The sequence below is a fragment of the Micromys minutus genome, assembly GCF_963924665.1.
Source record: "Micromys minutus genome assembly, chromosome: 1".
NCBI classification, from domain to species: Eukaryota; Metazoa; Chordata; class Mammalia; order Rodentia; family Muridae; genus Micromys; species Micromys minutus.
Window position 1 is genome coordinate 242,076,852 of NC_137969.1, and position 25,453 is coordinate 242,102,304.

Below are 25,453 nucleotides of genomic sequence, written 5' to 3' on the forward strand. Positions count from 1 at the left end.
TGCCGTGAGGACCGTAGCTTTGCTCTAAGGCACAGGATGTGAGGGCAGCTCACCACTTTATAAAGCTACATAATTGACTCAAAGAGGTTTGTGTTCTAAGTGACAGAAGGCTCTCCACGTGGAGACATCATTTCGTGCTCTGAGGAGTAGGGTGTGTGTATACATCTAAGATCTAGGCGGGGTATGGAGAATGTGGGCCTTACCTGTGATGGAGAAGTCAAGTCACACAGGGACAGAGGAGCCTAAGGTCAGCTTGCCAAGAACCCAAGCATGTTTCTGTAAACAAGCCAGTGGTTTCACTTACTGTACAGTTCAGAGGGGCTCTCTGTGGGATGACATATAATACGCTCGAATCCTATTCCATTTTACAGATGAGCAAATCTCTAATTACCAAATCATCACAAAGCTGTTTTTAAAAGTTTTCTTTGTTTTTGTTTTGTGTAACAGGATCTCACTATATAGGCCAGACTGCTCTTAGACCCTCACTCCTCCTGCCTCTGCTGCCAAGTACTAGGGTTACAGATGTGAGCTATCACACCTGGCTTTATACTCTTGGTGGTTTTTAAAGACTAATTCATTTACTGAGTGTGCCAACCACTCTTTCAGTCAGAGAAAGGGAGGCCAACCCAAGTCTTTGCTCTTTATACCAACAAATTACATTCACATTGGCCTATAAATAGAAATTCAAAAGGGCCTCTCTTTCCTAATTACCTGTGTTACTTAATAGCAGTGGATGTGTGGGTCTGTGCTACGCTTCCAAAACCAGAATCTCCAGGGGAGGCTGTGACTCTGCTGCTATTAAGAACTCCACAGGCAATGGCATTGTTCAGTGGTGATTGGGAACTACTGCTATGGAATATATTCTGAAATTATAGAAACACTAGAAAATGGTTATTCACATGGAGGAAATAGAGTTGAGGACCCTTGGCAACATTTGAAAGCCTGAGTTCCACATAACAACCTCACCAGGGAAGGTCGCTCATTAGAAAAAGTCAGTGATTTCATAGAAAAAAATAATAACAAAATGACCTTTAAACACATCCCAGGAACAGAAAATGCAAAATCTCACTGGGAACCAGAATCTCTATTTATACGTTTTATAAGATTATGTTCATGAGTAATGTCTCAATATATTCAAAACAAGCAGTGCTCAGCGGGTAGCAAGACTTCGCAGTAAATATCTTTTTGATTCATTAAATGACAACCGAGGAAGCTTGTTTAGAGACATTTTCTTAGACATTGGGTTGACTAGTTATTAAAGTTTAAATTAGAGCTAGGGAGGTGGTTCAGTAAAGTACTTGTCTTACAAGCATGAGAGCCTCAGTCCAATCCTCAGAACACACATGAAATTGTTGGTCATGGTGACATGCTCTTATAGTCCCTGTGCTAGGGAAGTGGAGATAGGCAGATTACTAGGGGATTGCTTCCAGTCTAGTCTAACATGGATACATGTATGTGTGCCCATAAACATATACATATACATGCCACATATATGCCAGAAAAAAGCTTTCTAAAACTTCAGATGATCTTTTTTAAATATGACAAGCAATATTTAAAATCAGCCTGTAAGTAAGTATCTTTTCCCTTTTTGCCCACTACATAGAAATTGTAGATAACAACCAGGCAATTTTTTACCTTTGTGATTGCTTCATGAATCTAATACAAGAAGATTTGATTGTTAAACTGTGTTTGTGTGTGATAGCTAGCTTTGGAGGAAGGGCACTCAGGTTGACCTTTGACTTCCACATGCATGTACATATGCACATTTGCACGCACACACACACACACACACACACACACACACACACACACACACACACACACACACACAGAGTGGATTCTAAGAATCTAAACTCCCAGTCCTCATGAGGGCTTCTTATAAACTCAGAAATGACAGACGGTTTGGGGGAAATTGCAGGAAGCAGGTGCAGTAGAGATGTGCTTCCTTGCTGACAGGTGTAAAAGAAAACACTTTAGAATGTTTAGGGAGAGTGTCATACATTATTACAAATTATAGGTATTGTTGCAAAGGGTGCAATTTAGAAAATGGTGTGATAACAGGGAGCAGCCATACACGTTTGCTTGGTTTGTCCTGTGCTTTTGGCCCTCAAGAAAGCCAGGAAGTGTAGCTGTATTTGACACGGTTGGTATAGTATTATACATAAGTGAAAACCAACATAAATGCTCAGTGCTAGAGAACAAATTTGATAAGTTGTAACAAATGGCAGGATGGACTTTTTGTGTATCCATTAAAACAATAATTTCCAAAATCATAAAAATGCAAATGTTTGTTTATATAATGTTAAGTCAAAAAGTATTTATTCAGAATGGTAGATAGAACCATTCTGTTCAATGTGTGTAGGTCAATATATGTGCACATATACTTAAGACATACTTGGATGTAGTTCTTGAGAATAGCTTTAAGGTTCCTTCATTACCTGTGTACTGTTGAACATGCACAATCCATCAGCCGCTTGGATCCCAGTAGTGTAGGAAGCAGCTTGGCCTCACAGCACTGGGGGAGAGTAGGTCCCATTTCTGTTGTGTTTCTACCTTTTCATAAGTTTCCTGTTTTAATAGCAAATTTTGGCTTATATTAGCTATGAATTAAGTATCTTGGTAAAATTAAATGCTTGTAATTTGGCCCTCACTGATATTCACTGATAGTCACTTTAGTGTAGAACACTCAAGGAAGTAGCTTGTTTTGTTTGTACTCAGTGAAAACTAAGAACTTTCATTTCCTGTTTGCACTTATGAGATGACAGGCTTCTTCCTGTGATTCACTGGAGGAATGCTGAGGAGGGTAGATGCCGGGGCCTGTCCTCTGCTCAACAGCTCCCATAAGCCTCTCTCTGTCTCTGTCTCTCTGTCTCTCTGTCTCCCTCTGTCTCTGTCTCTCTCTCTGTCTCTCTCTGTCTCTCTGTCTCTCTGTCTCTCTCTCTCTCTCTCTCTCTCTCACACACACACACACACACACACACATGTACGCATAGTGCTCAGTGGATCAGACGCCAACATTGAAATGTCATCTTAGATTTTATCACAGATGTTATTTTCCAAAAGGATTTAGACCATGAGCGCAAACTGGGCATTAAAAACCCCAAGTCTTGTATATATTTTGTGACTTTAACTGTAAAACGAATAATGGGGGGGCTCAGTTTTTTACCTTACTAATGAAATCAGAGCTGCTTTAATATGCACTACTTTGGATGACCTTCAAAATTTTCAAAAGAAAGTATTTTGCATAAATACAGCAGATATAGGTAAATATAAAGACTGAAGTGGCATTTAAATGTTAAGAAAGTGAAATTGATCTTCGATGTGACAACTATATTTCTGTCACTGTGCTCCTACTTGGGGAGCATTATGACAAATCTAAAGTGACATGTGGGTCAGACAGTTTTTTTCTTTCTGTTAATAGGGAGAATGCAATTAAGAGTACCATAAAGTTGAATTTTCAATGTTAGTCATGTGAGATGACTCAGTAGGTAAAGTCATCTGCCACCAAGGTCAAGGTCCAGAGTTCAGTCCCTAAGCCCTGCATGGGAGAAGTAGAGAACTGAGTCCGGCAAGCTGTCCTCTGACCTCCACATGTGTACTGTAGCATGTTCACATATACAAGACAAGCATGGGTATAGTTCAGCTGATCTGAAGAGAACTGTATTTATCCTTTTATTATTGTTACCTATAGGTACATGTTTGAGTTTTTAGTGACCTTCTCTCTCTCTGCTTTTGGGTGGTATTTGCCAGGAATACATGTGGGTTGATGATGTGTAATCTCTATTTTCATAGGCTCTTTAATTTCAGCATCTTGAAGTTGTTATAACTGTAACCAAAGTTCCAAAAGTTTTTAGTATTTGGACATGTCCACAGACTACATTGCTTATATTTGCCCAAGTTCCTTCTACAGTTGGACTTTAACAAACCTGTGACTTTAAAAAGTGATTCTTGAGGGCTTTACATTAAATACATATTATTAATAATAAATGGTATTTAATAAAGCTATTAAGTATAATATTATTTTAAAATAATTATTCATTTCTATTGCTGTGAAGAGATACCATAACCCTGGCAACTCTTATAAAAGACAGCATTTAGTTGGGGCTGGCTTACGGTTTCAGAGGTTCAGCCCATTATCAACATGGCAGGAAGTGTGGCAGCACACAGGCAGACAGATGCTGGAGAAGTAGCTAAGAGTTATACATCTGGATCAGCCAGCATCAACAAGAGAGAGACATTAGGCCTGGCTTGAACCCTTGAAACCCCAAACCCTGCTCCCATGGCACATTTTCTTAACAAGGCCACACCTCCTAATCCTTCTTAAGCATTTCCAATCCCTGATGGTCATGCTTTCAGTTCTATGAGCATGGATGCTATGGGAGTATCTGTATTCAATCCACCACACTTACTTGTTTTCATATGTACATAATGTGTTTTGATTATTTCCCCTCCCCTTCTCTCCCTCTCATTCCTGTGAGCCTTCTCTCATCTCTCCTAGCCCCTTTTCTAGATTCATAATTCTAGATTCATAACTTTTGCGGGGGTGGGGGGTGATCTGTTTCTTTTACCTAAGACTCTTTGTAATTACTGGAGTCAGACTCCCCACTGGAATCTGATGGGGGTTACCAGTGGGTAGAGAGCTGAGGCGATGACTCTCTCTCTCTCTGTGTCCCTGCATCTATAGTAGTGAATAGTTCAGCAATGAGGAGTAGGTCCCCTAAAAAACATTCATCCATACCTGGCTGTCAGTGTTTGTGTTCTTGTACAGACAGAACAAGGCATCTGCAACTACTGTGAGTCTGTGATTGCGAGAACTGTGTCTTGCCCAGGACCTAGCCTTTAGCAGCCCCTTTCTCTCTCTTACAGTTCTTCCCCCTCCTTTCCACAATGTTCCCTGAGCCTTAGAAGGGATGATATATATGTTTTGTTAAGGGCTGTCTGTCACTTGTACATCATGTTTGTCAGCACTCTTTGTAGACATCTGATTCTATATTTACCACTATTTACTGGAAAAAGAGGCTTCCCTGATTAAGGCCAAGAGTTGCATGTATCTTGGGAACATGAAGAGTGTTCTGAGACCTGCAGCATGTGCTTTTGCACAGAGGCATGGTTGGTGCAGGTTCCAGGGAATGGCTGCCTTGGAGCTGTAAAGATTCTTAATGTAATAAGGCTCTTAAATGAGAGAGCTCAGTCCATAAAGTTTTCTGAGTATCTGAGTTCAGCCCCCCATAACCAATATACAAAAAAGCTAGGCATGGAGACTCATGGTTATAAGTCCAGTGCTGGGGAATCCCTGGAGTACTTGCTGGCCACAGTCTAGTCTACTTGGCAAGTTTCAATGAGGCACTCTGCCTCAAAAAATGAGGTAGACAGCACCTGAGGAATGACAACTGAGGCTTCCACATGTACTTATACGTAGACACGCATAAACTCTCTCTCTCTCTCTCTCTCTCTCTCTCTCTCTCTCTCTCTCTCTCTCACACACACACACACACACACACACGGGGGGATTAGAATTTTAGAGAAATACAGGTCTTATGCTACTACATAAAATACTTGAAATGCTGAAATGCTACTAGGTCTGGACTGTGAATAGGAATTACTTGCTTCTTAAACTCTTTCCACAACAGTCAGAAGCAAAGGCTTTAGTTAGTAATCTGAGCAAGTCATCCTGGGGTGCCTTTTGTGAGCACAGTGACATTCTAGGACAGTGGACATGGAAAGACAGTGTAGTAGTTACTTTTCTGTTGCTGTGACAAAACACCATGACTGGAGCAGCACACAGAAGAGACAGTTATTTTGGTTTGTGGTTTCAGAGGGTGGAGTGCATCATGGTTGATTGGTGGTGGCAGGCAATCATGGCAGCCAGAGTGGGATGCTGAGACTCTCATCCTGAACTTCAAGCACAGAACAAAGAGAGCAATTGGAAATGGCATGAATCTTTAAAATCTCAAAGCCGGCCTCTGGTGACAACTTCCTCCAACAAAGCCACATCTTCTAAACCTCCTCAAACAGTGCCATCAACTGGGGACCAAGTGTTTAAGAACTATGGGAACAGTCTCATTCAACCAACCACTAAAAACGGTCTGCCCTAGGGGATCGAGGGCCCTTCAGGAGTCATCGAAAGTGTTCTTGTCTACTTCAGCCCAAGCCTCATATAAATGAGAATTGCTAAGATATAACTTTTTCCTACCATTTTTACTGTTTCAGCAATATATATGTTCTTTGATGGGATTAACACTAACCTCTGGATCCTCCATACTAGACTTGATGCAGGATTGTATCTGAGGGCAAACTCAGCTATCTACCTATCGTAAGCACTGAATCCAACCGTAGGAAGTCAGGGTACATAAGAAACAGGTTTAAATAGAACTTTTTCTAAAAACGTATTTTATACATTTATCTATTTATATTAAACATGGTAGTTGGTGAATGTGACCAGTTTGCTGGGAAAGGCCTTAAGATTGAGTCACAGTTAATATGCTTAGATGTTTACAATGCAAATCTAAACGGAGCCCTCTGAAAACAGTTTCCATGTATCTAGAGATAATGCCACAGGAAGTCATACTTCACTCCCATTTTTTTTTGTCTTTACTTTTATTCTGGCTAGAAGGGAAAAAGATAAATAAGCAAATGAAAGTATACTCGTCTGTGGCTTGTTTTTTGTTGCTATAGCATTCAAGTAGAGATGTTGATTTTTTTTTTTTTTTAGGTCCATTAGAGGCTCAGCATGGTGATGCCATTCCTAGATAAGTAGTTTGCATATTTAGAGGTCTCCCCTAGAGCAGGAGAGACGGAGAACATAGGAAAAGTAATTAATTTTTGCAAGAGGAGGTTGAGGTGACTTTTCTGGCATTCATTTCAGAAGAGAGCCGATGTTAAGGGGGACAGTAATAGGGATGCATTCTTGAGATAATAGGACTGCAACATCCAAGTGTTCATTAATGGAACTGTAGGCTACCACAGTTATATTAACACTAACTCCAGAATAAAAGAGTTCCAACGGTGAGAAGACAAGAGTTAGAAATCAGAATTCTCATTTAACTAATAACTAATATTGTTCTCTGAGTCTTTATAGGACTTTTGGATTTCTGTGAACTTCAAATTGTTCTCATTCTCCTTTGTCAAAAGGTTTTCTACTTCCTCTCCATAAGAATTCCAATTCTTGATTGGTTATCTCTTCCATGACCATGTAAAAACACTGAACGGAAAAAGATGAAAACATAAGAGATTGTGATGAAGAGATGGTTCAGGGGTTAAGAGCACTCATACACACACAATCAAACACACACATATACACTCACTCACACAAACACACACTCACACACACTCACATACACACACAAACACATTCTCTCACACACTCACACACACACATACATACTCTCTCTCAACACACACATACACTCACTCTCTCTCTCTCTCAATACACACACACACACACACACACACACACACACACACACACACACACACACGCACGCAGAGGAATCCTTCAAAGAAGATGTGAAATACAGTTGTCTTGGTGCCAGAGCACTCTGGACCCAGACTCTGCTGGGAGAGAGCTGGTCTCACAGGAATACTAACACATCTGAGAGCACAGGGGAGACCACCACCCCTGCTCAAATTTCTGGTCCATGAGGAACCTGCCTGGAGCACTCAGGACACATGAACTGAGGAGCAGTCTGGGACAGGATTATTCTGGTTTCTGTCTGCGCCCTGTGCCGACCCTGTGCCCCAACTCTCCATACTAAGACCCTGCTGGGAGAGAGCTGGTCTCTTAGTAGTGCTGACACACAGGCTTACAAGAGTCTCAAGCCACTGTCAGAATCAGCAAGACCAGCTAACACCAGAGATAAGCAGATGGTGAGAGGCAAGCCCAAGAACCTAAGCAACAGAAACCAAGGCCACATGGTATCATCAGAACCTAGTTTCCCCAACACAGCAAGTCCTGGATAACCTAACATACCGGAAAAACAAGATTCTGATTTAAAATCACAATTCATGATGATGTTAGAGGACTTTAGGAAAGTCATAAATCATTCCCTTAAAGAAATACAGGACAACACAGGTAAACAGGTAGAAGCCCTTAAAGAGGAAACAAAATAAAAATCAACAAAACAGGTGAAAAAATTGAACAAAACCATCAAGGATCTAAAAATGAAAATAGAAAAAATAAAGAAATCACAAAGGGAGAAGACCCTAGAGATAGAAAACCTAGGGAAGAGATCAGGAGTGATAGACACAAGCATCACCAACAGAATACAAGAGTAGAAGAAAGAATCTCGGGACAGAAGATACCATAGAAAACATTGACACAATAGTCAAAGAAAATGCAAAATGCAAAAAGCTCCTAACTCAAAACATACAGGAAATCCAGGACACAATGAGAGGATCAAACCTGAGGATAATAGGCATAGAAGAGAGCAAAATAATAAATTGAAGAAGATCTCAGAAGATGAAAAGATCTCCCATACTCATAGATTGGCAATATTAATATAGTAAAAATGGCCGTCTTGCCAAAAAATTCAATGCAATCTCCATCAAAATTCCAACTCAATTCTTTATAGAGTTAGAAAGAGCAATTTGCAAATTCATTTGGAATAACAAAAAAAAAAAAAAAAAAAAAAAAAAACCAGGATAGTGAAAACTATTCTCAACAATAAATGAACTTCTGAGGGAATCACTATCCCTGACCTCAAGCTGTATTACAGAGCGATAGTGATAAAAACTGTATGGTATTCGTACAGACACAGGAAGGTAGATCAATGAAATAGAATTGAAGATTTAGAAACAAACCCACACATCTATGGTTACTTGATCTTTGACAAAGGAGCTAAAACCATCAAGTGGAAAAAAAGATAGCATTTTAAACAAATGATGCTGGTCTAATGGGCAGTCAGCATGTAGAATGCAAATTGATCCATTCTTATCTCCTTGTACAAAGCTCAAGTCGTATCAAGGACCTCCAAATAAAACCAGATGTACTCAAACTAATAGAAGAGAAAGTGGGGAAGATCCTTGAACACATAGGCACAGGGGAAATTTTCCTGAACAGAACACCAATGGATTATGATCTAAGATCAGGAATTGACAAATGGGACCTCATATAATTGCAAAGCTTCTGTAAGGCAAAGGACACTGTCAAAAGGACAAAACAGCAACCAACAGAATGGGAAAAGATCTTTGCCAATCCTACATCCAATAGAGGTCCAATATCCAATATACATAAACAACTCAAGAAGTTAGACTCCAGAGAACCAAATAACCCTATTAAAAATTGGGGTACAGAGCTAAATAAAGAATTCTCAACTGAGTAATATCAAATGGCTGAGAAACACCTATAGAAATGTTCAACATCCCTAGTCATCAGGGAAATGTAAATCAAAACAACCCTGAAATTCTACCTCACACCAGTTAGAATGACTAAGATCAAAAACTCAGGTTACAGCAGATGCTGGTGAGGATGAGGAGAAAGAGGAACACTCCTCCACTGTTGGTAGGATTGCAAGCTGGTACATCCACTCTGGAAATCAGTCTGGTGGTTCCTCAGAATATTGGGCATAGTACTACCTGAAGACCCAGCTGTACCACTCCTGGGCATATACCCAAAAGATGTTCTAACATACAATAAGGACACATGTTCATCTATGTTCATACCAGCCTTATTTATAATAGTCAGAACCTGGAAAGAACCCAAATGTCCTTCAACAAAGGAATGGATACAGAAAATATGGTACATTTATACAATGGAGTACTACTCAGCTATTAAAAACAACGACTACATGAAATTCTTAGACAAATGGATAGATCTAGAAAATATCATCCCTCATAGAAGCAATGGAAGCCGGGATGGGATAGGGGGTATTGAGGGGAATTCGGGAAAGGGGATAACATTTGAAATGTAAATAAAATATATCCAATAAGAGAAAAAAACAAAAAAGATTTGAGATAAACAGTTAAAATATGAAGAAAAAATTGTAATTACTGGAAGGTAAAGTGATGTCAGAGCTACTGAGTTGTGATCCTTGAAGGCAGCAGTAACCGAAATACTGAATCTTCTTTGCCTCTTCTCTGTCATCTCATTCTCCAAAGCTCCTTTTTCTTTTCTTGTTCTGAATTTGAGTCTGTGCTTCTTAGCATGGAGGTTACAGGTACATGGAGCCACACCCAAGCCTTTCATAGGAGCTGGGAATCTGAACTCATGTCGTCATGTTTGCGTAGCAAGCACTTTACCCACCGAAGGGTGCCAGTGGCATCTAGTTCCTCCTGTCGTGTGACTAGAAATTGAACCTAGGGTTGGTCATGCATGTGAAGCAAATACTCCACCATAAGCAATGACCCCTGCCCTTCTAAACCTTCTCTCTATCTCTTTACCTGCTCCCTCTCTTTCTCTACATCTTTGTTTAAAATAGGGACTTTGTGTAGATTCATCTTATGTATAGAAAGCTCGGCCCCACTACATTTTGAGTCATTCCAACCTTTAGAGAGTAGACACAAAGTAGGAAGAGTATAGAATCCTAGCATTTTAAATTTCAGTTTTGTGCCTTGTATATTAAAATTGTCTTCTGATATGTTATGTATCTGTTTGCCTTGGTTCAAGGTCTCCAAGCTGTGTGCTGTCAGCCCTTTGTCCTGGAGCTGATTATGTAGGGAAAATTGGTGGGGCCATCTGGAAACTTGGGCAACTTGAGCTTCTATCTAATTTCTAATATATGTTTTGATGGATGCTAATTATCTGGTCTGCTTTATTATTTCCCTTCCTGCCTGTTTGCTGTTAGAGAAGCAAATCATAATTGAAAATGAATTGTTTTCCAAGGCTTTGGATTTGGCGTCCCTTTCCACGGAGTACTCTCAGTACAAGGACTGGTGGTGGAAGGTGCAGATTGGAAAATGTTACTACAGGTAAATCTCATTATCTGTGAAAGTCTTAAAAGTGGAAAGATTTTTGCCTCAATTTTGAGAATAAAAAAAAACCCTTTTATCATGAGGCAAGTGAGAAGTTGGGTTTACATGAGCAGTTTCTGAGTTTCTGAACAATCACCTGACAGCACTGAGCACCCTGAGAACTCGTACAAGGAAGCAGAGGCCGGAAGTGGTTCTCAGGAGATGCTGATTCATGACAGACCTGGGACTAGAACTCAGTGTGTTTATAATTCTGTCCTCCTGGCTCTCAGCTCCTCACAGCAATGCCTCACATCTATGGGGCAGCCACCGAGGAGCCTGCTTGTTTGTGCCTTTCTTCATCTTACTCAGGACTCATGGCACCTGGAGGCAGCTGCTCGGCTGAAAAAGATTGGGCCTCGCCAATGTGGAGCTAGTTGTCTAAATTCATAGATCTGACACGATACAGCAAGATTTCAGCCCCATTTTCTGGCTCTGATTCTCTTATTAATACTTTTATTTAGTTGTAAGACAGAGTGTCACTCGGTAGCCTAGGCTGTCTTTGCTCTCATGGTCCTCCTGCCTCAAATCTTTGGAGTGCCAGGATTAATAGCTGTCTACCAGAGTCAGCTCCTATTTCCATGATCCTTATTGATTTTCTAGGACCTGAATACTTTTTAATGTGCTTAATGCTTAAATACATTGGAAAGAAAACAGATCAGCAAAGTTGTAACTAATTTTGTGACTATTTAGGAACAAGTTCAATCTGTAACTTGCTGCTGATATTCAGGTAATTTAGAATCTTTGGGAAAAATGGAAAGGATGAGCATTCATATTTTATAATGGTAAATTGGTTTTATTATTAAGAATCAAGCTTGGCTTCGGTTATCATGAGCAGCCATCAATATTTCTAGACCAGCTCTGTGGAAAAAGAAGAAAATGGAATAAAAGCGTGCTTGTCGCTGCTGCGGAAATTAGGATGACTTTCCATTTAGACATCTCACATGGAACTCTGAATTCTTTTTTCTCACAAATTGAAAAGTGTTTTGTACTAGAAGATAGTATGAGATCATTATAACATAAAAATCTTATGAGTTTAATTCTTAAAAACAGTTTTAACATCTTGAGAGCTTCCATTCAAAACCTTCAGACACGGTTAATAATTAAAGGGGAGCATAACTCAGAGTCTTTGAACTGCCTACACGGATGATGCCATTTGTGTGATTGTATTTCAGATGAGTGCATTTTATCATATTAAAGTATTGTTCTGCTCTCCCGAGCATCTTTACGATGTATTCTGTTCACTCTTGTACATTCATCCACTTAGCCAATATTTAATGAGCAGCTACTCTCAGATGAGATTATAAAGATTGGCTAGATTGTCCGAACTTTCAAATACTGAGCCAGACAACAAGTCCGTAGTGTGATGGTTGCCATTGTCATGAAAGCAAGAGCCCAGCAGCACACTGAGAACCCAGAGAAGACCTATGGCATCATCTGGACAGAGCAAAGATGCCTCGTTAGGGGATACAGCCTGGAGTTAGCTTCAGCTCTTCATTCCTCACCTAAGTTCTACTGACCCTCTGCACTCCTGACTCTACAGTACCCTAATTCTGGACCGTTTTACTGTCATTTACTGCAGTGGTTCTCAACCTTCCTCATGCTGAGACCCTTTAATCCAGTCCCTCATCTTGTGGTGACTCCCAACCATAAATTGCTTCCATTGCTACTTCATAACTATAATTATGCTACTGTTATTAATCATAATGTAAATATCTGATATGCACAATACCTGATCTGTTCTTTAACATTTTACTGCCAAAGAGGCCATGACCCACAGGTTGAGAACCACCGATTCATTTCTGGACATTTTAATATCTGTTGTTGAGTTTACAGTGACTAATTCACTGGGTTTTCTGCCTCCAGTCTCTCATCCCATCAACCCTTCTTGAGTATACCTAGGGGAAACGTGCACGGACAGCTGCTGTTAGATTCCTGATGGCTCTCCGTGTGGATTGTTAGGATTGGGCAGTCTCCTGCTGTTGTCCCAGTCTCCCTGTTTCCCCACCCCTCTCGCTATTCATTGGATTCATAACTCTCACCGTCATGTCCTTCCAATTACACTAGATAACGTAGCCTGTCCCTAACGCGCTGTCCACCTTCCTGCCCGTGTGCTGATGACGTCATAGCTCCTAGAGCCTTCTCTGCCTGTTGAATACCCATCCATGATTTTCTTGATTCATTCACGTTTCTCTAAGTAATTCTTCTTGCTGGTCATCTCAGTTAGTGAACACAACTAGGCTCCACTGGACCTTACCTTAAGGACATGTTTATTATCCTCTTCACTTACATAGCTCTTCAACACTGTCAATTGTGTGCACAGTGCCACTGCACAGTTCTGTTGAATTCATCTGCAGAGAAAAGGTGGGAAGCTGGTGGGCACTGTCTCTCTGAACTCTCGGATACTGATCTGCATTGATTACCTTGGTGGTAGTGGTGCTATGTCTAAGTATGTTGTATGGATGTGTATGAACTTGTGTGTGCATATATAGAAGCAGAGGTCAGCTTCAGGTGTCATTTCTTAGGTGCCATACACTCTTTTCCTCCTTAAGTTCTCTCGGGTTGAGGTTGGCCTATTGTGCTAGGCTGATTGTTCAGGAAGGTGGTTATCCATCCACACGTGTCCGGCTGCCAGCACTGGAATTCCATGTGCAAGCCCCAGGCCCAGCTTTTCTATGGTTTCTGGGGCTAGAACTCAGGTCCTCGTGCACATGGCAAATTAATTTTATTTCTTGTTATTTCTGTTTCTCAGAACTTTGGGGTTCTCTGATGATATTTTATACATAGTTCGTGAAGTGGATGGGACCTTTGAAGAGGAAGGGGCTTCTTCCTCATCACATGCCCGCCAGCTTTACCGTAATCTGCTGAAGCCACCTTTGTTCACATTAAGCCCATTTTCCAGAAGCTGCTAGTATATCAGCTACACCCGTGCTAGAGATCTACATCTTGAAAAATGTTCAAAGCTATTCTTTCCAGCTTTGACACGAAATCAGTACAATGAAGGACACTGTAAATACTTTTCAGTTCATTTTGCAAAATACATTATCTAAGTGAATGAGCAGTTAGTAAAAAGCATAGCAGGTCTAAGGACAAGTTGAATGAAAGCCATGTGTGCTTCGGTGACTGTCCTGGAGGTGACAAAGCTCCCTGGGCCACAGAGGTGGACACTGACATCAGGGCCGTCACTCAGGCAAGGAGCAAACCTCAGAGTCACAGAGGAGGCAATCCAGTAAGGACAAAGGAAAGAAGATTTGTGGAAGAATGATGATATGCTATGCACGTGGCAGTTGTTTTCACCAGAACAGTGTAGGGATAACCAAAGGGGGCTGGGGTGTCTTAAGGAGGGAGATGTTGTCAAGGAAATGCCATCCTTCAGTTCTTCCGGGGCAGTAGCGGCTCCACATTTATTCAGGTCACTTGCCATATGTGCAGCTGGCCGTAAGCTCTCACGGTGGTGAACTGATGTGACCCCGCTTACAGACAGCTCTTGGTCCTGCTGCAACAAGGCTGCAGCCTTTACACATCGTTGAGGCACAGCTAGCTCATGAGCGTGGGAGACAGGTGGCTTTTGCTAGCTTTTGTTAACGTACGTGTGACTGTCAGCATGTATTGCATCACCTGCTTTGGTCTATGCTTGCTCTAGGGTGAGATGTGTCTGTTCATATCCTTAGGGCTTGAAACAAACAATGTTGTTTAACTTTTCAATCGAATGGCCAATTTTCTTAATGACTATTTCTAGGTTAGGAATGTACCGTGAAGCAGAGAAACAGTTTAAATCGGCCCTGAAGCAGCAGGAAATGGTAGATACATTTCTCTATCTGGCAAAAGTAAGTAAATATTCTTAATTTGAGTGAAAACTGTCTTAAGGTGCTGGCCATCACATGGGGGAAAGTTGCCAGTTCCTTCTAGAATATTTGGCAGGTTGTTTATGTTATTTTTTTATAGCAAGTGAAAAATAACATATGGATCAGACCCACAGCACAAGGGGTTGATGGCTGTAGAAAAAGAAGAAAATCCCTTTGACAGATTGCTTAGTAGGACAAAAGAAAACACCACAAACTCGCCACCTTATGCAACAGAGAGGCATTTTCTACAATCTGTTTTGTCCTAACCCTGAGCAGGCTGTAGAGAACAGGATCCTTCTGTTTTTAGAAAAGGATCTCTCTCCGTAGTCCAGACATACTTTGAGCTCAGCATCCTCCTGCCTCAGACTCCAGGATAGCTGAGATTCTAGGCCTGTGCTATCAAACCCTGCTCTAAGAACAGGGGCATAGGCTGTTCCGTGGGACATTAGTTACTCAGACCCACTGCAGTGATGTGAGTCTTCTTCTTTTAATGCACATGATAATGTATGGGACATTGCAGCAGGTTTGTCAGTAAAGACATTAATTTAATCTGTGCAGTTACCCTACAGGATACGTTTTATCTGCTAAGGAAGATGGGACTAAGAGGTCATGTTTTCAGCTGGGCTGCTAACAGCAAGGGTCCGAGTCCTTTGTGCCACATGGTGTCATGTAGCTCAGGTGCAAGGGCCACCTAGAGTTTTTCAATACAGATTGAACATTCCTAAGCTGACTATCTGAAATCTGAAATGGCCCTGAATCTGGATTTATTGAATGCCAATGTGATGTTACAGTTTCATCTGATTTAAATTTTATACCTGATATCATTGGGTGTGTCACAGTTAAAACACAAATGCACTAAAGTTGTTGTGCAGAACTGCCTTACGTGTAGATGGAACAAAATCAGTGAGAAGTCTGGAGAGAAGGCGCACAGTTGAAGCACTTTGTCTCTCTTCCAGAGGACTCAGGCCTGAGGCCCAACATCCACATGGTGGCTCACAACCATCTGAACTCCAGTTCCAAGAAATTTGACACCTTCTTCTGGTCTCCAAGGTTACCAGGCACACACATGATGCACAGACATACACATAAAATAAAAATAGAAACAATTAGAAAAAAAATCAAATTTCATGTTTAGACTTGGGTTCCATCCCCAAGATATCTGGTTATTCATATCCACATACTCCAGAATACCCCCCAAATCATAAATTAAGAGTACTTCTGGGGTAAAATATTTCAGTGAAGGGAAGTCCTACCTTATTCTACCTTACTCTACCTTACTGGGATAAAGACACTTCCTGAATCTCATCAAGGACACTTTGAAAGAAAACATTGATGAAGTGGCAGTTATCTTGGCTTATCTGCAAAAGATTTCCAAGTGTACTTTGCAACTTGATGTGTGGGCTGGGGGTTGGGGGAGTGAGAAGGTTGACACCCAGAGGGGCACTTCTCCTTCTAAGGGGAATAGGGTTGGACTTGCATGAGGGGGTGCTGGGAGGAGAGGACGGGGTTGTAAAGTGAATAAAACAATGGAATAAAACAACAACAAAGAAGAAGTGAGCTTTGAGCAGAACGTAAGGGCTGGAAAGGAGGGGGTGGCCTTGAACTGCTGTCCTCTGGCATGACACGGCCATTGCAGTCAGGATCTCGCAGCAGTCAGAGTTACCTGTATAAAACTAAGCTTAAAATATGTCAATCAGGGGTTGAAGAGGGGACCTCCATCCTGCTGAACTTTGGCTACTGGTATGCTCTAGGAGAGAGACAGCCTCTGTCTTCGGGTGTGGTGAGCCCAGCAGGCTCCGGTGGGTAGCTCGAAACCCTTATCACACACAGTACCCCCGGTGAACTCAGTGGGTCAAGAAACAACAAAAAGACATGAGTATCAGAAAAGGATTTTGGGAATGGAGGGTCGGTGTGAGCAGGGGTGAGATAGTCCCCTGACCCAGTCTGTGTGACAATAATGACTCCACAGTAAAAATTCTGTGGGACGGTAAATTTTATGTACAACATGTGCAGATAAACTGTAAAGTTATTATCGTATTATGTCCATGGAAAATTCTTACTTAATTTCTGGGAGATAATTTGTTTCTAGTCAATAATTAAAATTTGTCATACAAATGCTGTTATTTGAAGAACCCATAATCTTTTTGAAATACATCTTGCTTGTAGGTTTATATCATATTGGATCAACCTGTGACTGCTTTAAATCTATTCAAACAAGGCTTAGATAAGTTTCCAGGAGAGGTGACCCTGCTTTGTGGAATTGCCAGGATCTATGAGGTAAGGTTCATATTATGTTAAAAGTTAGAATAAAATTGAGGTTATGTGCTACTTTAAAAAGCTCATAGGCCCTTGGGGTGCTAGTAGAAAGAACAGTTTATAAAATTAAGATCGTTGCCCATGATTCAGCAGTATAAGGAGAGATTTTTGCTGTGTGTGTTTAATTCAGCTGGGTTTTTATAATGAAATATTTTAGACACCCAGAGGTCAATGATACATGACAGGAATTTAACTTATTTCTCCTGTATGGGTAGCCTGTTATCTCAGCACACTTAAAATCCTTTCCCGGGGTCTGTAACATCCAATATCAGTTTCCCATTTCATATGGCTTGAGTTTTCCATTAGTCGATTTGTCCAGCCTCTTCCCAGTCTCATCCTCACTACATTTCTGTGGTTTTCTAATGGTGCCTGGCAGGTGTGCCTTATCAGAATTGCCTTCATAGTTCGAGCTCTTATTCTTACACAGTTTTAGATCCATGTTCTCAGATACCATAGAAAGTTTCCATTGAGTTCTCTTCTCTGCTAATTCCTACAGCGTTGCAATGATCCTGAGGCTACGTTAGGCAATCCGACCACCTGGTTTTCCCCTTTACAGCTGAAAAATTTTCTCCCTGCTCTTCCATATTGATTTTAAAACTGATGCTTCAAGGACTGTTTTCTAACAACTAGGGTTTTAGTTACTACTTAACTGATGGGGTGGGTAGGTAGGCTGCCTTTCTTTCCGTTCTCAAGTATAACATAACTCTTCAGTTTTTTTAATTCTGCTTTGTCCTCAGTGGATATTTTGTGATTATTTTTCCAGAAAGAGGCTGTGCTGGTAGCTACCAAGCCATGCTAAAATTCAGTGCTTTAGTAAGACTCCCAAAACACAGCACCCAATGGGCTCATAAGGAACCTTTTGTTAGTGAGAAAAAGATACAAAACAAAATCAGCAAAGGGAAAAGGCTGATGGGCAAAGTTCAGAGGAAGCAAGGGATGAGCTTCCAAAAGACCTCCTCTGGTGGAGTGTTATATGACCCTGCCTGCAGAGATGAGAATAAACACCCATTTATCCCATCAATGACAGACAAAAGGACCGACAACACCACCATCCACATTGTGAAACCGGTGAGTTTTATTAGGGTTACCTACAGGAGTATAGGTGAAAGGTTACTTAGACAGCTGCATGACCAAGGCCCACAACAGCATGGGTGTCAACTCACATAGGTTGGAAACCTAGAGCCTACTGCCAACCGGCAGCCAGGCAGCCAGCTCAACAGGTTGGAGACCTGCAACCAGGCAGCTCTTGTGGTAGGCTCTTCTAAGATAGCTCAGTGGATATCTGCTCCTCCAGGTGGCTTGGCTGACCCATTGCCTGAGCCTCTCCTAGGAAGCTCAGTTTGTCTAAGAGTGCTACTCAGAAGCCATTACAGTGTATGTATGCTCCAGGAAGGAGGGACCTAATGTATCTGGTCAGTTTCAGGGACTTCCTGAAGCCTTGGAATTGTTTCTTTCTTAACCTTAATAAGCTTTCCTGCAGGATGGGAAATTTCACCTTTGTTGAGAACATCCTGTGTCTTAATGAGCTTCCCTGCAAAGTAGAGTCACAATATAAGGAGCACACTTAATTCTCCCAGCAACAAGTTGTGACAGCTCCTACAGACTATTGTCTACCAGGAATCTCATTAGAGACTGTGTGTGGACACCACATGCCTATCATGTACGAGGTTTTTCAGACTCTTCTACAGTTACCAGGTATCAGCACAAACCACATGGTACAAACAGTGTCACATTAGCAAGCTACTCTTGTCACCTGGGGAAAGTTTATATGAGAACAGGAATCAGCTGAGTTCCCCAGTGCATACCTTTCTAAGAATAGCAATCTCAGGTCTTCTGTTAACTCTTCCCTGTGTACATATATTCCTAGGTATATCTATTAGTGGATATATTACTATGAATAGATGTACTGCTATGAATGAAATGTAATTTCTGTTTGACAGTGGTGAGTAGGAATGTATTACTTTTTTAAGCTTAGTTTGATAGTAGCCACTCTTAAGTTTTAAGGCCTTGTCCATAGATTCTCTTAAATATCTTTTTTTTGTAAATAAAATAATCATCTGTATATGTAGTTTCGATATTTTACTATAATGGTTTCTAAGAACGTTTAATATGATGTTGAACAAACACATCTCTGTTTTCTTTAAATTCACTGGAAGACACTAACTTGTAATATTGGTAAAAAAAAAAAAAAACAGTAGAAAAGATTAAGGGTTGTTATGTCTAGTCAATAGTGTGAATAACTTTTGTTTTCTTATACTTTCTATATTTTCCAAGTTTTGTATGAGGAACATGAGTTCTGTGTTTTGTTTTGTTTTGCTTTTTTTTATTTCTTGAAACAGGGCTCAGGCTGGCCTAGAACTTACAATGTTGAACAGGTTGCTTTTGAACATGGGGTAAGACTCTCCCTCAGCCTCTGGTACTGGGGATACAGGGACAGGCTACCATATCTTACTGAGGAATTACGTTTTGAATGAAAATAAATCCTTTTCAAATTGCCTAGAAAAGAGTTTTCTTTTTGAAACATAATTTTAATACATACATACAAAGAAGACTTTGACCCATCCAAACAAATACTGCCATTTTTTTTAACATTACTTGTTGTAACCTTAAATAAATGGAATATGAACAGACTATTGACCAAAATGCTTAGAAAGAAAATAAAGCAGAGTCATCTTCTGAAGCCAGGAAAATTCTTGCTGCTGCCAATGGTGGTGACTTTAGGGTGGTGATTACACCATTGTACCTACTCTTTGCATCTCTCAGACCCTTTGTCCTTCTCTTTTTGACAGATGGAACTAGCAGAAAGAGCTAGGAAACTGCTAACATCTTTAATGCACAGTTGCTTTTCAGAAGAATTCCATATATGCCTGTCTGTTGCAGACACAGTTGCTAAGGCTGGGATGGGCCATGGCTCTAGAACAAAGTTTTTTTTTTCTTTGCGTCAGGCTCCCTGCCTTCAATTCTCCATCCTCCTACCTCCATCTCTAGAGTGCCAGGATTGCCACTGTGTGCCACACCCAGTAGTCCTATAGTCAGTCTTTCAGCAGCTGCATTCTGCCCTTCCTTCCTAGAGTGGAGTCTGCAGCGGTAGAAAGATAACAGAAGAAAAGCAGCCCACCAGGGGCAACAGTGTAGATTAGAAATGGTTACACATGGTATCTCTCCCTTGATGTTACAATTAATTTTGCCAAAACTTACCAAGCCAGAGGATTCCTTTTCTCTGTAATAGTGGTTTGAGAGATAATTAGCCAAGGCCTTAGTTTGCAGCTACACTGTGTTTGTCTCTGAGGACTTTGCTTTTCTCTGGGGGTCTGTTCCCTTCCTCACATTCGTTTATGGTTGCTACGTTCATTCTGCCATGGGCTTGGGCGCTCCATTTTGCATTGAGCATGTCATACTGCCTGGACTTTTGTGTTTCTTACAGTCACTTCTTAGATTATGCATTTTGTTGACCTTTTTGATGTTTTTGATTTTTTTTTTTTTTGAGGCATTTTAATAGGCCCTCGTTTCAACTGTTCTCTGCTGGAAATGTGATTATGCCCCTTCACCTCTATTGTGTGTGAAAATCACTTCAGGCATGTATGTAAAAGGTGTAAGACCAGCTTTTTCCTGCTGCAGTTTAAGTCCTAGAAAGCAGGATGCAGGCTTTTATATTTAAACACACACTTTTGCAGTTCAGAGCAGAACTACTCCAGTGTTCATGTTCTCAAGCAATTTGCAGTTTTACTTCAAATAATTCAACTGTAGGTGTAGTTCATGTTTCATGAATTGGCTTAGAAATAACCACTTTAAGATCAGTAATATTAAGTTTATTGCACTTTTGAGGTGATATGTATACACATGAAAGTGTTATTTTAAGTATATGTTATTAAAATTTATTTGAACTATTATGATTTCACCAATTCTGGTACAGAATTTAAGAGTCCATGTGACAAAGACTGTCTGTTAAGTCAATTGTGTTATTAGATTATTAATTAAATAGTTTAAAATAGAGCAAATGGGCAAATATTTCTTGTACTAAAAGAATGATTTCAGCCAGATTTAAATTGTGTGTCTATTTGTATACATATATGTACACACCTGTGTGAAGCCAATGGTCAACCTTACTGTCAATCCTTAGGAACCATCAACTTGGTTTTGGGACTTGGGCTCTTTAATTAGTCTAACCTGGCTAATTGCCACCCTGACTGACTAACATGCCCCAGGAATCCACCTCCCCAGCACTTGGGTTACACAGATTTGCCGCCATGTCTGGCTTTTCTGTGTAGTTTCTGGGGATTGAACTCAGGACTCAGTGTTCTGCAACAAGAATTAATGAGCGAGCTATCCATCTCTCCAGTTTCAGATTTTAAAAGATTCTTTTAAAAACAGTTAAAAACCTCAAAACATAAAACTATTCTGATTTCATTCTTGTTGCTGTGATAAAATATCCTGACAAAAACAACTTAGGGAAGAAGTTGTTTATTCAGTTTACAATCCCAGGTTCAAACTCATCACCCATGGGAAGTCAAGGCAGGAAGTCAAGCAGCTACCTATAAGCAAAAGCAAAGAGAATAAACACAGCTTTGCTTGCTCTCATCTAGCTTTCTCCTTTTATACTATTTAGGACCTCATGCCTAGGGAATGGTGCTTCCCACAGTGGACTGGATTATCCCTATAGCAATAGTCTACATAGTTCCGCCACAAACATCCCTTGAGATAACCTGGTCTAGATAATTCTTTATTAAGAATTCTCTTCCCAGGTGATTTCCCTGTTTCTGTCAAGATGATAGTTAAAATTATACAGCAAAGAAACTGAAAATGTCAGAAAAACAAAAACCAATAGGCACGTTATTTGTAGAAATTAGAATGAGGAACATCTTTAAAATTTTTTATTTAGTTATTTTTATGTATATGAGTGTTTTTACCTCCATATAAGTCTATAAACTACAATTCATGATGGATGCTCATAGACAGAAAAGGGTTTCAGATCCTCTTGTAAGCCATCATCTGGGTACTGGGAATGGAATTCGTGCTCTAGAAAACCATCCAGTGCTCTTTCTTACATGAGGAGAATCTGTTTAAATAATACCAATTCATAAAGCCACAACAGCAAAAACTGATATTTGAAAATCTTTATTTCCTATATAGATTTTCTATATATCAAAGCCAAGCATAGCGGTGCACGCCTTTAATCCCAGCACTAAGAAGCTAGAGGCAGGTGGAAGTCTGAGATCGTGGGGTAGGGGGCAGGGGCAATGGACAAAACCTTATATAAACAAAAATTAAAATGTAAGTAAGATCAAACAAACTAAAAAGTTAAAATATCAACCAGTGCAATGCCTGTCAAGTCTGGGACAGATGACAGGTGACATGTGACTGTCAGGTAAGTATTGTGGTTCTCACAAGATATCACCTCTTGATCTTAAGCTCCACAGCCTCCCAAACAGAGCCGAATACTTTTCTGTTCATTATAGGTTACCCTGCTTGTGTTGTTCTATTACAGCAGCACAGAATGCCAATAACGAAAGGGCAGAGGCAGGCTAGCTCAGAAAATAGACAAAGGTCACAAGTCGGCAGTTCACAGAGAAGCATGTATGTCTCATACATTAAATGCCTGGTTCCGTCAGAATTAAACACTGAACCAGCCACATGCCACTTTCTACTTGATTGGATTGGCAGAGGTGAAGAAGTTCCACAGAACCTAGGCTGACAGGGATGTGAGGAAACAGACCCGATGTTCGCAAGGGTGTGTGTGTGTGTGTGTGTGTGTGTGTGTGTGTGTTGTGGGGATGTGTGTTGCTACTGCCCACCTGGAAGCTGTTTACAGTTACCAAGGAGACTGCAGATCTGGTTGCAAACCTGGTTCTTCTTTGGATGGTTTTACTTCTGAGAATTTCCCACCATATTTTTATACCCTGCCCTTTTGGTTAAAAATGTAAAGAAACAAAGGTTTACCCAAAGGGCCTGGGTAATTTGTGGTCTGTGTGACAATGAAACACCACTGTGTAGTAATACAAATGTCTGTTTTCATGGTGTGTGCTGGGACGATTTCCGGAACTCCATGGCCGTCACATCTAGCCAAGCCGGTGAGCTCTCGCTTCCTCGAGAGACCTTTTCTTAGAATAAAAACAAGGTGAAGAGCAATAGAGGAAGTTGCCTAGCATTGACATCTGGACTCCACATGTGCACACTTGCTCAGACAAATGTTTACACAAGTATGCCACACTCAAGATAGAAAGTGTGCTCTGGTTGGCAGTGACCACTTCATTGAGAAACAACAGTGCATCGGTGGTTTAGTTTTAAGTACCTGTAGCGTAGCTTAACTGGGACTCCCGGGCCAATGAGCTTCCCTGTCGCAAAAACCAAAGTGGCCAGTGCTTGAAGAAGGGCAGATAAAGTTGACTGTGGCCTCCATGTGCACTTCCATACGTGAGTGCATCTCTATACATAATACACATACAATAATGCACATGTACACACTTAGCCAGAGAGACACAGAAAACCTATTTTCACATGTAAACATCTCTGACACTAGAGGGCATCGTACACTACGTAGCATGTTTCCTTTCATTACCATGTAGTCACTATACAGAGTAGCACGCTCATCCATGTCTATCATGAGCTTTGATCTTATTTACCACCCATCATTCTCTTATGCCTTCCCAACTCCCTCCTGCTAATCGCCTTTCTCCTCTTCTGTTTCAAGTCTTTTCAAGTACAGAGAGGAAACATGCCTGTCTTTCTGGGCCTGGCTTCTTTCTCTTAACACGATGATCACCACTTCTACCCATTTTCCTGCAAATGACGTTTTATCTTCTTAACAGCTGAATAATACTCCATTGCTTTTGTATATACCACAGTTTCTTTCGATCCTTGTAGCCAAATAGCAGCTGTTGTGTAGTTTTTCTCGTCTGCAGCTCTTGGGAGAAGCTGGCAGTTATTCCAGTTAGCCAACGCGGTGAACATGGTAATTATCTCTGACTGTTGCCTGAAAGCTTTTGTTGACACCTGCTGGTTAGCGCCGGAAAGCACAGGCATCAGTGCTGCAAAAACTAGGGAGCTTGGAAGCAAATCCTAGGCAGTGGTAGGGAGCACTTTTAAAGAGCGCTGCAGAAGATCTTAACTGTCTTCATCTCAAAGAGAAGTAGGTAAGGTCACACGCGTGCACATTGGCCTGAAATGCTCAATCTGTACTATGTGCCTGTCAAGATGCACATCATGTCCTGCAAGCACATAGAATTATTAATAAAAATTTAAAAGCAAAGCACCAAGTGCACAGACAGTCAGTACTGTTTTGAGAAACTTGGACAGGGTTGACCCAGTGAAAAGAAGACTTGGAAGAATTTGACTCCACAGGTGAAAAGACTTACTTTACATATTCTTTTATATGTACAAAGCATGCAAATGCGGTCTAGGGGTACCATCCTGGTCTGTGTGAATCTCGTTTCTCACAAAAGTCCTGTGTTTAAAGAAGCACTGTGTGGTGATTCAAACTGAACATAAAAAAAGTCCTCCCATGAAAAGAGCACGTGTGTGGGTGACAGTGACTGTCATGTGACTTGAGAGGCAGAAGAAATCTTTATGAAGTTAGACATAAGGAAAGTTTCATGGAGGATGAACTGGACCGTGAGATAGATTTAGGCGGTTGGTAACCTTTATTAATAATATTTGTTGAACCAGATGTGATGACATTTGCCTGTAGTCCAGCTACTTAGCACTCGGAGAGAGGGGGTTATTTCAAGCGCAGGGTCAAGCCCAGAGTAGGCAACATGGCGAGATTATACCTCAGATTTTAATAAAATTAGTGTTAGATCACAGGCCCACTAGCTTTCCTGCCTTAGACTCAGGACACACCCCTCTCAGTTGACAAAGTGACCTGCACTGACAGTGAATTCAGTCCCCTCCCTTCCACTTGCTGCCATGAGCAAGCCCACACCCCTCCCCCCACATCCCCCCACTATCCCCCACTCCCACCCCCAGTCCCTAGACTTGGCACAACCATGAATTGTGTACTTTTATCTAGAGACTTCCTTTCTTGTGTCTCCTGGAATGAATGAAGGGCAGGCCAGCTTAGGTCTCAAGCAGTGGAGCTTGCCCACCCCATCCCACTCCAAGAACCTATTAATAGTGAGGAACCCCCTTTGTCTTTGGAAACCGAAGGTCCTTTTCCTCCAGGCTCTCAGCAGGCTGTACTGTTGGCATGTCTCCTAATGGAGCTCCCTTGGGGAACTGAAGGCTTCCCTTTAGTTCCACATTGCATTGCCTCTGGATGACGCAGCCTCTCCCGATGCTCTCCCAGTAGTGACTTTTCCCTCAACTGTCCCTCGTCACCATGTCTTCTCCCTAACAAAGGTCGTTTAAAGAGT

The 25,453-nt window shown here is 41.1% G+C and overlaps 1 protein-coding gene across 6 annotated transcripts in view; it reads left to right on the forward strand.

Moving 5' to 3' along the window:
* The window catches only part of TTC8 (tetratricopeptide repeat domain 8), a gene marked incomplete at its 5' end in the record, with an annotated part of 55,163 nt that overhangs the window by 21,241 nt on the left and 8,469 nt on the right, over positions 1-25,453 (forward strand). For all 6 annotated transcript variants that reach the window (XM_080918446.1, XM_080918448.1, XM_080918447.1 and 3 more), the window contains 3 exons: positions 10,820-10,905; positions 14,684-14,771; positions 16,956-17,066. In XM_080918446.1, the coding sequence (XP_080774572.1) occupies positions 10,820-10,905; positions 14,684-14,771; positions 16,956-17,066 (285 nt within the window). The remainder of the gene's footprint in view (positions 1-10,819; positions 10,906-14,683; positions 14,772-16,955; positions 17,067-25,453) is intronic.